Consider the following 15,273-nt stretch of genomic DNA (forward strand, 5'->3'; position numbering starts at 1 on the left):
GGGAGAGAGAGGAAAAGATGATTTATTGCAGAGTCTAACAAAAACCCTCTTTCAAAAGAAAAGCCATCAGTTCCTGGAGGTAGAGCTTGACATATGGAGCTAGCACCTCTGCACAGCAGAAACCATTCTCCAGAGAAACTCCCAATCAAATCCCCTACCCCATAGCCACCAATGCCAAGCACGGGTGGCCACTTGCCACCCACATTCTGAGCACAGTCTCTACCACACTTACCACACTCTCCTCTGGGAGGACACTGTCCCCACTGGCTTCCCGGGCACTCGGCTCTTCTGTGCTTCCCTCTTCTGGCACTTTGGGCTCAGGACTGCTTTCATGGATAGCACTCTCCTGCAGAAAGATACCCCGCCTATCCAGCACACTGCAAGAAAGAAAAAAAGGGGGGAGGAGAAATCAAGAATAGCAGTATATGTATTTGATCTTGTTTTTATTGTGTTTTAATCAGCAGAGGCTACCCATTACGGCAAATGGGGCACTGCCCTACCATCCCCAGTCTGCCCTCAGCCAGCCCCCACCCGCTGTCTTCTTACTTACAGCCAGGCCGGTTCTAGCTCCACCTGTTCTTCAACTCCCTACCTTCTGCCCTACCAGTCTCAATGGGCACCAGCCACCACTTGTTTTAATTAGATGTATTTCTGCCCTGGAACCGTTTCGTAAAGGGCAAATTATAAATGTAACAGATAAATAAAGATAGGAAAGCTCAAGATACTCTTTCCCTGCTCCACTGGGAAGAGTAACCAGGGACTAGCCCAGCAAAGTGGTAGCAATGTAAAGCCTTTGCCTTATTCATCTCCTTGTGGGATACTTGAAGAATGTGATCATTTCCACATCCCAATAAAAACTGATTCAATCTGCACCTCCTGGACTAATGTAAACATAGAACATAATTGGCTGTCGGTTTTTGCACTCCTTTGTATTTTGTTCTTGGGCTCAAAAAAGTACCAAAGTACCAAAATGCATATCTTGATAAAAATATGTACTTTGAAATAAAATACATTTACAAATGCATATTTTGTAAGAAAATATTTCAAATACACGTATTTAAGTACTATGTAATTATGAATTTTCATGTGAATTTTTTTAAATTATATTTGCATAGAAACTGGATGGAACAGATTTATGAATGAAGACATTCAGAATTGACATGAGCCTGTGGCCCTCAAGATGTTGGATTCCAGCTTCCATTAGACTCACCCACCATGACCAATGGCCAGGGATGAGGGGCATAGCAGTCCGACAATGTCTGGAGGACCACAGGTTCTTTATCCTTGATGTAACAAACTATAGCGTTATCAGCATACTTTTGGTTGCATGCCAGTAAAAGTATCTTCTCCATAGGCAGGAGTGACATGCCTCAAATAGGAGCATAATTGCTGTTGATAGCAGGAAGTATTATTTGATTAGTTGCTCGGTACCTGAAGGTCTCCAAGTGACTTACAACATTGTTAAAAACAAAAGTAAATACGCCATACAATAAAAACAAATGACAAAACAATAACAACCACCTCCATACAGCCACAGAAAGCTGCAGCACACCCTTCGGGGGGGGGGGACCTGGAGAAGGGACCCAAAAGAAAATCTAAGGGTCTGGGTAGGTTCATACTGGGAGAGGTGTTCCAGACAATATTGGGATCCTGAGCTGTAAAGAGCTTTATAGGTCAAAACCAGCACTTTGAATTGGGCTCAGAAGCAAACATGCAGCCAGTGTAACTGGGACAGGATTGATGTTGTGTGGTCTGTTCGCCTTGAACCCGTCAACCATTGGGCAGCTTCGTTCTGCACTAACTGAAGCTTCCAAACTGTTTTCAAAGGCAGCCCCACGTAAAGCGTATTGCAATAATCCAACTTTGAGGTTACCATAGCATAGCTTACTGTAGCCAGGTTATCCCTGTCCAAATAGGATTGCAGGTGGGCCAGCAACCTAAGCCGATGGTAGGTACTCTGCACCACTGAGGCCACTTGTGCTTCAAGCAACAGCAATGGATCCAGGAGAACCCCCAAACTACAAACCCACTCCTTCAGAAGGAGTGTGACCCCATCTAGAGCAGGCCACGCACCATTTAAGCAGTCAAAGGAACCGCGCACCAACAGCATCTCAGCCTGTTTCTGTGGTTCAAACAGGTTGCTTTAATTACATGTTTTATATTATTGTGCTGATTGATATTATTTTTCAATTGGGTCATTGTATCTCACCGTCACATCACTTGTGATGAAGGGTGGGCTAAGAACATTTAAAATAAAATGAATAAAATGGACGAGAAACAGAGTGGTCTGTCCATCTCTCCTTGTAACTCCAGGGAAACAAGACTGGGAAAGGGGAGGAATTAAAAGATGGAGATGGTAGCCTGGGAGAACATTCAGGCCCCGATCAGACCGTTACCTGGGAGGCAGAGGTCCACACAGAACCTCACAGCAGTTCTTTACAATGTTCCCATGACTATAGGGATTCTGCACACGGTTCTTCCCTGTCCAGGAACCCTTAATCTGAAAGAAAAGCAAGAGGCAGGAGGAGCCCCAAACACCAATATCATCATTGATCTGCATGGCAACAGAGCCTACCCACGCTCCAACAAAAAGTACCTGTCAGGTTATACTGATTTCTTTTCCTTTTACAGTATGTTTCTCTACCGGGGGGGGGGCTTGCTGCACTCTTAATTACCTTTGTCCTACTAGAGTCCCTTCCTCATTCACAGATCAGCTCCATTCCCAGAGTCTGGCACAGCAACAAAAGACTTTTACTTCAATGCAACAGAAGCTGTTGTCTGCCAGAGCTTTATTTTGCCTAATAATCAGCACTTGAGAAAGCTACCTCTAGTTTGGCAGTCTATGAAGGCTGCGCCTGAAAGAGGGGTTCTAGGAAATGGAAGAACCACCCCAAATGGTAACAAAACCGAAGGAGTCAGAGTTGCACTTTCTCCCCACTCTACATCTCTTCAGAACAAGGGACGGAGATTTAAAAACACACTAGAAAGGCTCCCCTATGTCACTTGAAGGAAACCCAATCTCCATCTGAGAGAAATTGGACAATCTCTTGATGGTATTGAACCACTCTTGCCTAGGCCCAAACTTTCATGGGGATTCTCAACCAGTGTTTTCATCCGGCAGCATTCCCACTGACAGAGTGAGGAGGCTGGAAGGCTTCTTGCTGAAAAGGGTGTATCTGTTGACACTCACATCTTCGTTAGTTGTCTGGTTCAGTGCTACCAGAAAAGTGTGGAAGCCAGTTAAACCCACTACAGACCAAAGAGTGAAGAAGCAGATCAAAACCTCCAGGACGGTGAGCAGCTGAGTTAGGGAACACAAACTGCACTACAGATGGCTTAGCTTCTCCCCACGCTGCAGATACCCCCCCACCATTGCCCCTCTGCCAGGAGAGAGATGGTGATGGCCTCTCCCATTGTCCTCCCATAATGGGCAGGTCAGAGGCTGTTGCAGTGGAAGCAGAAAGGATATGTCCCTGGGGTTTCTTTCAGAGTATTCAAAAAGCCAATCTTCAGGGATCCTGGAGAAAAGGGAAGGAGGGGGAAAGGTTAGTCTACAGATACCAAAAAAACCAGGAAGAGCAGGGACTGTTTCCCACCAATACCACCCCCTTTCCCAGGTACCCTTTCAATCACTAACATGACAGCCCCTCCCCTCCTCAGCACAATACAAACTCACTCAAGGTAATGTAGACAATGTTGAAGGAGAAGATGTAGATTGTGAGAAGAGACAAGGAGAGGATGAAGAGGTAGAAGTAACGGTAGTTCCTCTTCCCCACGCAGTTCCCCACCCAGGGGCAATGATGATCAAACCGCTCTGAAAGAACCAGAGAAGCATGTCAGAACAGCCAGAGCTGTACCTCTATATCCTAGCCATACGAGTTTCAGTAAGAAGCCAGCATACAGATATGCACCTAAATTCCACTAACGTGCCAAACACACATGGCAATTTCCTGTACTGTGCTAGTTAGGGACAGATCTGCACACCCATATTTGAGGTGGAAGAGTTGCCAAGTAGCAGCTCTTCCCTTCACTACTCACATGGTAAAAACTGCCCTTGTATAAGGGGCCTTCCGTGGTAATATTTTAAGTGGTCACATCCTAGAAAAAGATAATTCTTCTCTAATCTTTCACAGATATAGTAACTAGCATTTTATGACATGGATATCAAAGGGGTGGTGCGTGGCAACGGTTATCAAGGAAATCAGTGTGCGGCAATGCCCTCTCCCTCCAAATCAGTCATGACTATAAACACTGATTGTTTAGAGTCTGTTGCCCTACACTCAGGAAGAAATAACCTAACCTTGCTGTGGGAAGGTTCCAGAACACGATACACCCAGACTTCCTGACAATCACCTCTGCACAAAAATAGGAACCGAGAATCATAACTTTCATTTAACAACAACAAAATCAAGTTGCTAGTCTTGATGGCTGAAGAGAGGACTGAAGGTGTGGAAACCAAGCGCACTGAAATTTCACGTCAGAAATTCAGTGCCCTCCATGACTAACAGAAGCAGGACAAAGAATTCAGCCATTCATGGCAAGCAACTTATATTTTTGTAATGCACTATAATAGCCTGCTCATGCTCTCTGGCCTGATTATCAGAAGTCCCTTATGAAGCTTTCTTTTCAAACCCAAACATAGCTCCACCACTCACCCACACAGTTGTCACAGATGCTGCAGTGGGAGGCACGGGGTGGACGGAAGATCTTGCATGTGTAGCAGTACTTCAGCTTCACTATCTGGTTATTGATCTGGAAATTCTTAATGCGTGGGGGAGGCCGCTGGCCTGGTGGCACTGTTCCGTTGGTTGCTTCTGAAAATGAAAACTAGTTTGTATATGGCGGGGTGGCTAACCTTTCTTGGTCCGAGAGCCGCAACTGCTACTGGCCACAACTCCAAGGACTGCATACCAAAGGCAGACATAGACGAAGTGAAAGTGGGCATTGCCATCCCACTCTCTCTCACACAGTGCAGTTGCCATAAGCACAGGCAGACACCCACATCCCACAGACGACAACAGGCAGATACACACACAACCAGGCACACGTCCAACACACACACCACCCAACACAACTTTACCTCAGCTTTTCAGAGACAGTGATTTTCTTCCCCATCACAGCACTGGGCTGGGAGGAAGCAACAGCACTGCTTCCCGATGTTGCAAAAGTGCCTCTTCTTCTGCACTACCTCTACTAACAACTTGGAAGTGCTCTGGAAACAGCAAGGAGTGTGTTTCCTGTTTCCAGAGCGCTCTGATCTCCAAAGCAAGGGCAGCGCACAAGAAGAAGATATGCCTTTCTAAGGGAGCTGCCAAGCCACTTCAGGCAGCTTGGCATGTCTGATTCAGCTCATGGGTTCAGCACCCCTGTATGCAGCATAAAGTGCATCCATATCTCTGGATAGGAACCCACCCCCTCACATAGCTGTGTATAATAAGTGCACACATGTCCCTTCGTCATTCAGAAGCAGTGGGGAACACTTTTCACATCTGCAGGCTAAATTAGCTGCAACCATGTTCGGAAGGCCTGAAGAAGACACTACGGTGACTTACCAATCTCCATTTCAATAAAAGCTGCCTCATCAGGCAAGGCTCGTGGGATCACGCCTGGATCACTGAAGCTTGTGCGTAGGAGGGTAGCCATCGCAAAGAGGAAGAGGACGACTGCGAAGACAGGTATAGCTGGGGAGAGATGGACAGCAAGATAGCGACACCTGCAGCAAGACAAAAGCCCACAGGGACTGAAATTAGACACAAAGCCTGTTGTGTGCCAAATTAGGCTTCAGGAGGGGGTTAAAAGACAACAGCATTGCTTTAAAATGTTGCCCTTTGACTACATGACTCCTTGATGCTCAATGTCACTGAGGCATGAAGAACAAGACCTTGTACCAAAAGAATAAGGATTGTGTAAAACAAGTCCCTTGCTAGATTACAAAAATTGGTATTTGCTGCAGAATTTTGCTTTCTGAGAATCCACTTTTCTGCTGATCACTTTTTAAAACTACACTTTTCAATCCCATTGTTAGTTGATAAGAAGGGCCTGGAAACAGCTGAGCAACCTCTAGTGAAATCTTATAATGGAACAAAGTTTATGCAGCGTGCTTTTGGGCCATCTCGTGTATCTATTATTGAAAGTTAACGCTTGAATGTGTTTATCTGCCCCGGGATGCACTGCAATCAAAAGGTAGCCTATAAAGGTAAAACACTGACGAAAGTACTTGTTTACATAAGATTTTTGTACTTGAGAATTAAAATTTTTTTTACACAGCCTTCAAGAACAATTTGCATGCAGCCAACATATAGGCTGGCCTTTCTCTTTGCATTCTAGCATCTGAGCTGTGTGAGCAGCAACATACATGCGACTCAAGCAGCACTTGCTTTAAGAACGGCAAAGGTGTTGTGGGAGATAAGCACTGTAATTAGAAAAAGGCAGAGTGCACTTATTCTATCAGCTGTTGACACCCATTTCCAACCATTACCTGGGATTTTATTTCCATTTTATTTCATTTACATGTCATCTTCTATGTTAGCACTTGGGATGACAAAGACAAGGTTTCCAGATGTTGGAAACTGTCATATACAGGGCGAGATCAATGATCCATCTAACTCAGTATTGTCTACACAGAGTGGTAGTAGATCTCCAGGGCTTCAGACAGTAAATCTTTCCAAGGCTTTCCTGGCAGGATTGAACCTGAATGAAAAACTTATCTTCCATCCAAGCACTGACTGGACCCAGACCTACTTACTTTCAGAAAGGTTACTGCAACATGAAAGACAGTCTCACCCCTTATACTGCCTTCTGTAGGAAAGGGCCTCCTGCAGATACCATCTTATCAGGAGGTCCAGTCCACGCAACATAGTGCCGTGACAACTACCCTGTTGGAATTCACTCCTCTTAAATATTAGACAGGTGCTATTCTGTTGTCTTTTCAGCACCTACTGAAGAACTTCCTCTTTAAGTAGATACCTTATCCCCGTCTGCACCTGTGCTGGAATTGTTTCTAAAGATTTTTTGAAAGATGTTTTTAAGATGTTTTGTTTTAAAATATGTTTTATATAGGTTTTTGGTGTTTTATTGCCTGATTGCCACCCTGGGCTCCTTTTGGAAGGAAAGGTGGACTATAAATTTAATAAATAATTAACAAACATATGTCTTTGCATAACAGTGCTGGCCTTTTATAGTAAAACAGGAGAGCAGGGATTAGGATTGCCAGGTCAAAAGCATCCCAAACCCTGAGATTTCAGGGACAGGCCTGAATGATTCACTAAGCATGATACATTAAACATCAACTACATTTGCTTGGAGCATACAATTCAAACAAAAACATTTCTCCGATTGGAAATTAAGATAGAAATCTTAGCTAAAAGATGAAGTCTGCGTAGGGAACATTTAATCTAGCCTACTTGCTTCTGGCAAGAAAGGTTTAAGTGCCCTCAGGGCAGGGCAGTCACCAGAAGGCCATTGTAGGAAGAAAAGAGCCTAAACTTCTGTACAAATTTGACCCTTCACTTCAGAAAGAGGTCTGAGAAATGAGTAAAAGTAAGAAGATTCTCTACCCTTTTTTGTCTACCCTGTGGGCTGCTATAAACTCATTTTGACAGCCAACCTAACTCCAGTGAATAATAATTGACAGAGAGAAAACACACATGGTTGGTCTACTTTCACAGGTAGCATCTTGGAAAGAACAATTGCAGCCACAATGCCCAGTATGTGAATTCTCTTTACCGCTATTGGACAAGAAGCAAACCATCATGCAACCAACAAGACACGTCATCAGTGGGTTTAAGGGGGTTGGGCTGAGCACATGCAGTCACTGTTGTTGCTTCTATCGATGTAAGGAACTAAGGTTAAAGGTAAATGAAATGCAAACAGAAAAAGAAAAACAAAAGACAGTGATGATTTCCTAAATGCATTACCATACCAACCACCTATGAGTAAGGCAGAAATTTCTTTGAGTTTACAAAGTGGGTCCCATACTCAAAGGTTGGGAACCACTGATGTAGAGGAAATAATCATGTACAACCATAGTGTGAAATCAGATGCTTATCAGGACGTAGTATGAAGAAATATTTATATAAGCATGACTTTCAAAGATGTTTATTATTTACACAACTTGTAAAGGTATTTATAGTGCAATCCTATGTTTGTTTACTCAGAAACAAGTCCCAATGTATTCAATGGGGCTTACTCAAACAGCAAAGAATGCACAGAACTGCAACCTCAACTTCACTCACCCAACCCAAAATTCAAAATCATGCCACTTTAAGCTGTTTTGCAACTGTTTATACTTGTTAGTATGGTCACTGGATTTTAAAGGGATTTATTTCTTATTGTGAGCTGCCTTGGCTTCAAGTTGGCAACCCTACCTCACAGGGTTGTTGGAAGGACTCCATACACACACATGCTGGAGGTGTAAAATACATGTACCTCATACAATAATTTATTGTCAAAATTAGTTGGTCATTGCAGAACATTAAAAAATTTAATAAAACCAGTATTACTTTCCTACATAATAACAGCACAGATACCTAAGTAAGCCCTGCCTAATCGCTGTAAAAATAGGACTGGAGGGGCAGAGAAAGATTTACAACACAAACACACTCCTTTGCTATGTTCACTCAAAAGTCCTATTAATTTACAGCACAATCCTAACCATGACTACTCAAAAGTAAGTCCTACTGAATTCAATGGGGTTTACTCCTGTTATGTGGGATTAGCATTGCAGCTTCATTCCCAGAAAAGCAAGTACTAGATTAAAGCTTCGTATTGGGAAGGTTTTCAAAACACTGCCCTCTTCAACAGGCCAGGGAAATTTAAACTTGTTCGACTCCTGCACACAACAGAGGAAAAGACTGAAAGCTATATACTTACTCAATTGCTGAGATTTTCAGATAAGCAGGAAAAAAACAACAGTTTTCTGGCTTTGCAATAGCTACTGCCTGGGTCCAACTACTGCCTGGGGTCAACAAATCACAACCGTGACTCCACTTATTGGCTACAAACCTGAAAGGGCAGGTTTCGAGCTCATTTAACAGAAGTTGCAGGGGTGGGCTGATGTTTTGGTGTATATCTCATGAACCAGACCACCTAGAAACTTAATCTTTTTAAAAAATGAAATATGAGAGTCAGGAGATTAAGGTAACTTACCCGGAGAGGACCCCAAAAATCCAGGGTCTCTGGGCAAAAACCAGAGACTTGGCAACCCCCTAGGAGGGATTGATCTATGGAGCATCACTATATCTGTTCTATCCCTAGCCTAATAGTGTTCCTGCTTGCAAGGAAAATATCACAGGAGAGAAGGGGGGGATCTAGCAAGAGGAGCAGCTTCTAGAAGCAAGAACAAGCAAAGAAAGGAAAAAGGGAGACCGAAGTCCTGCCTGCAACGGCCAGCAAAGGCAGCTCCTCTCCTGCTGCAAGAGCGGGAAGTGGAATGCTGACAGTTGCTCTGCGGACAGGACTTCCCTGTTGGAGCCAGCAGGGAACAACCTCTGCATGGAGCGCAACCAATAAAGCAGCTGAAGCCATGCATTGCTGAAAGCCTTTCTCCCCACCCCCACCTTGTCTTCTCATTTTACACTCGCTCTCATATTGAATTAATATCTAACAGGAAATGCTACAACACAATTTCCAAGTTTCCACCTCTAGTCTGAATGCTCGCTTCTACAGCAACACCCCCAAATTCTGCCCTTGAACATGAATTATTAGACTGTACATACTTCTTTTGCATAAATAATTCTGCTGTTAACAATGAGCATGAGAGAAGAGAGGAAAGGAAATATATCTATGCATTATGCATTATTACATTTGTTGTTGTTATGTGCCTTCAAGTCGGTTACGACTTGTGGCAACCCTATGAATCAGCAACCTCCAATAGCATCTGTTACAATACAAACCGCTCTGTTCAGATCTTGTAAGTTCAGGTCTGTGGCTTCCTTTATAGAATCAATCCATCTCTTGTTTGGCCTTCCTCTTTTCCTACTCCCTTCTGTTTTTCTCATCATTATTGTCTTTTCTAGTGAATCATGTCTTCTCATTATGTGTCCAAAGTATGATAACCTCAGTTTCATCATTTTAGCTTCTAGTGATAGCTCTGGTTTAATTTGTTCTAGTACCCAATTATTTGTCTTTTTCACGCTCCATATCCGCAAAGCTCTCTTCCAACACCCCCTTTCAACTGAGTTGATTTTTCTCTTATCTGCTTTTTTCCACAGTCCAACTTTTACATCCATCCATAGAAATTGGGAATACCATGGTCTGAATTATCCTGACTTTAGTGTTCGGTGACACCACTTTGCATTTGAGGACCTTTTCTAGTTCTCTCACAGCTGCCCTCCCCAGTCCCAGCCTTCTTCTGATTTCTTGACTATTGTCTCCCTTTTGGTTAATGACTGTGCCAAGGTATTGATAATCCTTGACAAGTTCAGTGTCCTCACTGACAACAGAAGATTTATGTAACTTTAACGTTGACACTTCTTGACGTTCAGCTGTAGTCCTGCTTTTGTGCTCTCCTCTTTAACTTTCATCAGCATTTGTTTCAAATCATTACTGGTTTCCGCTAGTAGTATTATTACATTTATATCCCACCTTCCCTCCAAGGAGCTCAAGATATTGCAATAGGAGTTAAGTTAAAGGGCCAAAGGAGTTAGTTAGCAGCCCTAGGAAATGGAAAAGCAGGTGAGCAGGGCACAAAAGGCTGTAAACACTGTAAATGCTCCAACACTCCCCAAATTTCAGAGTATTTAGTGGGAAGACAGATGATCTTACAGAAATCAGAGACAAGCCTATGCCATTTTCAGAATACTTTATCTGAGGGCCAAACTGCATGTTATATTATTCACGCTTTTTTAAAGCAGTTGGCTGAAACCTGACTACCTTTATTATGAAGAAAAAGCAACTGTGGAGCCCCAATCCAGATCAAGAGCCTGCAGCACTTTCCTCTGGGAAAGCACCTACTCAGATGCCCATTTACTGCAAGCAACACATTCAGGATATACACTATATAATCAGGGAACAGGTGATTTTCAGCAGGACATTGGTATGGGCCCCCAATCTGACTCGGGGCCTCACAACTGCTTTCTCCAAAATAAGGGGTCAGTTTTAAATACACTTTTAAAAGGAAGGAAAAAGAAAGAGCGAATAACGTAATGTGCTGTTGGGCCCCAGGTCTAGTACTTTATAATTTTTAGAAAGCAGTGCTGTAATTTGCACCCACACCACCAGGCAGATTATCCCAGAAATGTAATCTTACTTCACATATAGGTTTGGCATCCCAAACACTCAGAAGACTTGTTTCATCACCCATCTGATATGCTATGTTTGGCCAACTCAACATAAACTTTCAAAACAGAAACACCACTGTATAGGAAGGGTGAGGTCAGGTGCACCAGCCAGTTGAACTCGCATCTCCACCAAAACAAAACAGGCAAAACTGACACATGGAATTTCCTTCTGCACATTATAGTGGGAATATGGGAAGCACCCCATAAACAGGAATGTATGGCTCATGGGGCATCTTGTATAGAAGCCCTGTTTGACAGAGCTACCAAATATGCACAAAAACAGACCAGTCCTCTCTGTCCCGTAATAGGAACTCTTCAGTATCCTGGCACAAATACATACCACACTTAAAATATTTCTAACCTGCCTTTCACTGCAATGCAATACCAGGAAACGGTACAAAAATATAAATTCAAACCAACAATACTGTTAAACAGTAAAAGGAACAGATAAAATCACAGCAACCACCAACAAGATCTAGTCAACCCCCATAAAAACCCGATGGAATAGGTCAGTTTTCAACTGGTGCTGAAAGGCTATCTGCGTCCCAAAAGAAACACTTTTCAATGTAATCTTCTGTACTCCAAGCAACATTCATGTTACCAGCAAGTGCGGCTGCCAGCCGCTATCCTGTGAGAGAAAGCAGGCCTCCAACGCTTGAGGATTACGTATTTAACCAAGTGTATGGAATGTTTTATTTAAAAGCACTACAAGCTTTAGCAAAGAATATGTCCAAATTTAAAGGGCACTTTTTCATAGAAAATATAGGATTATATGAACTGCAGAATACTTACTTGTAAGTACGACTATGATGCAAAAACTTGGAACTTTGACAGGATTTTTACACACCACCCATTATGAAACCAAATCCAAAACAGAACTATGCTGGTTGCCCCAGTGGCACGCTCTCCCCCACCCTTTTACCTTAAAGAGCCAGTAACTCTTTGAAAGCAAGAGAAATCAAGCATACAGGCAACTAGATTCTGTAGTCCAGAACCTATGAACACAAAGTCAGGGAAATTCAAGCTGCTAGCCCCTGCTTTAGATATCTGATGCTAAGAGATCACATAATCATTGAGTTGGAAGGGGCCTATAAGGCCATCAAGTCCAAACCCCTGCTCAGTGCAGGAATCTAAATTAAAGCACATCCAACAGGTGGCTGTCCAGCTGCCTCTTGAAGGCCTCTACTGCTGGACAGCCCACCAGCTCCCTACATAAGTGGTTCCATTGTCGTACTGCTTTAACAGTTAGGAAGTTTTTCCTGATGTTCAATTGAAATCTGGCTTCCTCTAACTTGAGCCCATTATTCCATGTCCTGCACTCTGGGATGATAGAGGAGAGATCCTGGCCCTCCTCTGTGAGACAACTTTTCAAGTACTTGAACAGTGCTATCATATCTCCCCTCAGATGCAGCAGTATGAGCAGGTAACTGGTGGCAGATGAGAGGCAAGCTAGCCAGAATGAACGCAGCCTGGGATCTGCTCACTCATGCCCAAGTAGGCATGGCTACATTAAGATAATTTAAATGCCCATTTCTCTTTTGTTCTTGCAAATATTACCTCATAAAAGATACACATTCAAAGCCCTGATTCACTGCATCAGCTTTGCAAGAGACACGTTTTTGGTTACCCAAACAACTAACAGAAGGACAAATAGGGCAGGAGTGAAAGACATGCAACATGCCTACACCTTGCCAGGATAAAAGCCAAGCTGTCAAGTAACAGCAGTAAGAGAGCAAATCTAGGTCATGCCAAAAAGTATAAAATGTATATTAGATTGTTCTTTTAACTAGAGAGCTTGCATGCTGTCCCAAAAAACCTCATCATCAAGAAGATGACTTTTACCAAGACTGTAGCTCAGTAGTACTGCTTTGCATGAACAAGGTTGCTGGCTGAAACCCTGGTAAGCTGCTGACAGCCAGTGCAGACAATACTGAGCTAGATCGGGGCGGAGAGCTGGATCTGGCTGGCGAGCCAGATTGCCCCTACCGCCTGCACCTTATTACCTCTACATCCTGCACCTTGCCCACCTGTCAGTCATCTGAGATCACAATGATGTCAGGTAATACGGCACTTTGTAGGAACTTCAAGACACCATGCAGGACTCTTTGCAAGTGTCTTGCAAAAAGCTCTGATCTGCGTTTTGAAGCTGCTAGACAGACCTATGGTCAGTGTAAGGCAACTTCCTATGTTCCTAATTAAGGGTAAATAGATAAGAAAGTCCTGAAAATTCTTCCATAGCTCGAACAAGTCCCAATTCAGCAGGCAAACACAATATTGCTAGGGTCAAGAGAGCAGCCAATAGATTCTGCTCTTACTCAAAGAGTGACTCAAGTAACAGGCAAATGATTGATAAGTTCAGGAATCTGTGCCTATTTTAGAAGAAACACTGGACATTCCAGACATTCTTCATAATTCCACTTGAATCAGAAGTGAAATTGTATTTTTTTTTAATTTTAGCCACAAGAAGGTGGGGAAAAAATCAAAATAAACCAATTAATCTGACCCCTAAAGTTAGAAGCTATACTAAAATGAGCACTAAGTTCCTGAGTAGTTAATCTCTGAATGTACACAGGAGTCGTGTTACCCTTCACCATGTCCTGTTCTCATTTTTTGTTATTGTATTTGTGTAAGGAGGTGGTGCCCAGGGTTTTGTTTAGCAGGGCTTTGGACAAATACAAGTGAAGGAGGAGTACCAAGGTTCACACTCCTCTTTCCCCTTTTAGAAACCCTTCCCAACATTACAGGTGATAAGAAGAGCAGAATCTGCTGTCAGATGTGCAATGGGAAATCAGTAGTTAGGCATGCAAAGGGAGAACAGACCTTGAATCAACAATGAAATGGGAGCTGCTTTTAAAGGACTTAACACCCAAGGATAGAGACAAAAAGAAGCTTTCTTAATTTCAGATTTTACGATCTATGACACTTATACTGTAAAACAAACCAACAATCAATCAAAAACCAGCCTGCCAATAGCTTACATAAACATAGAGACTATATATTATGCTCTTTCCTGTGCTCTTTTATGCTCAAGACATCCAGAACATCTCCCCTGAGTTTAGGGTACCTTTCATACACTAAACAGTTATTTATTTCTAGTGTCAGAAGAAGCCAGTGAGGCAGAGCTGTGTGAAGTGCCATCACCTCTGGTTACTCCTAAATTTCTTCCTACCCATAGCCAATTCTTACAAACACACTTTAATGGCTTGACAAATGTTCAGCTGGGGATTTACCCTCCCCCTTTAAAGTATCAATCAAGGAATGGAGGTAAATGTCACCTCAACAAGATGATGCCAAATCACATGAGAAACAGAGGAATCTTGTACACCCACTGTCTTATCAATCAGTTCCTGATCTGGGGACAGCTCGCTGAGCAGTACTATGCCAGCTCTGACTATTGCCACTCCTGGCCTATGATGAGAGGGCAGCTTCTCACCAACCAGTGAGATATAATGGCTCCAATGTTGTATATAGATCAGGGAGATGCAAATTCAAATCCCCATTTATAAATGAAGTCACTGGGTCATCTTGGGCCAGTCACCATCTCTTAGTGCAGGAATGGGGAACCTGCAGCCCTTCCAGATGTTACTGAGCTTCAGCCCCCATCATCCCAGACCATGGGCCATGTTGGCTGAGTCTGATGGGAGTCCAGTAACATCTGGATGGCCAAGGCTCCCCATCCCTTTCTTAGCCTAACCTACATAACTGGGGTGTTTTAAGAATAAAAAGGGGGCTGGAAGAGAATCACATATACCTTAAACGAGTTGGACGAAAGGCAGGATACAAATGCAATAAAGTTATTATTTTAGAATTAAAGTATCATTTTTCTCTCATACACTTCCCCACAGGCAGCTCCTGGGGATACCTCTGCCATCTTGCTTATATCATACTTAGCACAGAAGTCAAAGTAAGCCTTCAGGCTGATAAACCTTGAGGTTCAATACACACAGGATTAGAAATACAAACTTAGTCCAGTCAACCCTTCCCTCTCTCCCCT

At 43.1% G+C, this 15,273-nt stretch overlaps 1 protein-coding gene across 6 annotated transcripts in view; it reads right to left on the minus strand.

Annotated features, from left to right (window-relative positions):
- The window catches only part of ZDHHC9 (zinc finger DHHC-type palmitoyltransferase 9), a 32,896-nt gene that overhangs the window by 13,389 nt on the left and 4,234 nt on the right, over positions 1-15,273 (minus strand). For all 6 annotated transcript variants that reach the window (XM_061598930.1, XM_061598931.1, XM_061598928.1 and 3 more), the window contains 7 exons: positions 5,553-5,713; positions 4,656-4,814; positions 3,677-3,814; positions 3,470-3,518; positions 3,191-3,293; positions 2,397-2,500; positions 233-377 (listed from right to left, as the gene is read on the minus strand). In XM_061598930.1, the coding sequence (XP_061454914.1) occupies positions 233-377; positions 2,397-2,500; positions 3,191-3,293; positions 3,470-3,518; positions 3,677-3,814; positions 4,656-4,814; positions 5,553-5,713 (859 nt within the window). The remainder of the gene's footprint in view (positions 1-232; positions 378-2,396; positions 2,501-3,190; positions 3,294-3,469; positions 3,519-3,676; positions 3,815-4,655; positions 4,815-5,552; positions 5,714-15,273) is intronic.

This window comes from Rhineura floridana, chromosome 16 (genome assembly GCF_030035675.1).
Source record: "Rhineura floridana isolate rRhiFlo1 chromosome 16, rRhiFlo1.hap2, whole genome shotgun sequence".
Classification (NCBI taxonomy): Eukaryota; Metazoa; Chordata; class Lepidosauria; order Squamata; family Rhineuridae; genus Rhineura; species Rhineura floridana.